Consider the following 1242-nt stretch of genomic DNA (forward strand, 5'->3'; position numbering starts at 1 on the left):
ACATATAAATAAACATATATAAAGGATAAGAATATAGGTATAGGTATAGTTTTTGTTATAATTAAACATAGATGTATAAATATAAATATAAATATAAATATAAATATAAAATAGATATATAAAGGAATGATATACATTATAAGTATAAACATCTACTATAAGTATAAAATGGTTTCACCCGGGTTCGATCCGGGGACCCTCACCACGTCAAGATGATGTGATAACCAACTACACCATGAAACCTTTATAAACTGGTAAAAGGTCAAAGGTATATAGATACACTAAGAAAGGTTTATAAAGTAGTAAAAGGTCAAAAGGATATAGTTAGTGATATAAATAAAGTAGATAAAGATATATCAAGTGATATAGATAAAGATATAGACAAAGATATATATATATATAGATAAAGGATATAGATAGTGGATTTGCCCCTATATTTCCAGACATCTGTTATCACTTAACCCATTACAAGCCCGCTGCCGCAGATATTCCCGTGGCGAGCGATAACCCAGCGCACTATGCGGATGCCATTCGTTATAATGCTCGAACGCCTCTGCAAGGTTCTTTGCTGCCGTTAACCCGTCTGGTTTGGGCATGATACTGATGTAGTCACGCTTTATCGTTTTCACGAAGCTCTCTGCTATTCCGTTACTCTCCGGACTCCGCACCGCCGTGTTCTTCGGTTCAAGTCCCAACATCCGGGCGAACTGGCGTGTTTCATTAGCCCGGTAGCATGAACCATTATCCGTCAGCCACTCCACTGGAGACGACGGAAGATCGTTGCCGAAGCGGCGTTCCACCGCTCCCAGCATGACGTCCTGTACTGTTTCACTGTTGAAGCCGCCGGTAGTGACCGCCCAGTGCAGTGCCTCACGATCACAGCAGTCCAGCGCGAACGTGACACGCAGTCTCTCTCCGTTATCACAGCAGAACTCGAACCCGTCAGAGCACCATCGCTGATTGCTTTCTTTCACGGCCACTCTGCCTGTATGTGCCCGTTTCGATGGCGGTACAGCAGGTTTTCGCTCAAGCAACAGCGCATTCTGGCGCATGATCCGGTAAACACGTTTGGCATTGATCGCAGGCATACCATCAAGTTCTGCCTGTCTGCGAAGCAGCGCCCATACCCGACGATAACCATACGTTGGCAGCTCTCCGATAACATGGTGTATACGGAGAAGCACATCCGTATCATCAGTGTGACGACTGCGGCGGCCATCCATCCAGTCATCGGTTCGTCTG

At 44.3% G+C, this 1242-nt stretch overlaps 1 protein-coding gene across 1 annotated transcript, besides 1 other annotated feature; it reads right to left on the reverse strand.

Annotated features, from left to right (window-relative positions):
• Window positions 1-166: a microsatellite.
• Window positions 167-431: 265 nt separating this feature from the next.
• EDI_101870 (transposase insD for insertion element IS2A/D/F/H/I/K, putative) lies at window positions 432-1223 on the reverse strand (the record flags this gene model as incomplete). The annotated part of the gene is made up of 1 exon (XM_001737823.1): window positions 432-1223. One exon carries the CDS (start codon window positions 1221-1223, stop codon window positions 432-434), a length of 792 nt encoding a protein of 263 aa, XP_001737875.1.
• Window positions 1224-1242: the final 19 nt, after the last annotated feature.

This window comes from Entamoeba dispar, genomic scaffold (assembly GCF_000209125.1).
Source record: "Entamoeba dispar SAW760 scf_1105229460863 genomic scaffold, whole genome shotgun sequence".
NCBI classification, from domain to species: Eukaryota; Evosea; order Mastigamoebida; family Endamoebidae; genus Entamoeba; species Entamoeba dispar.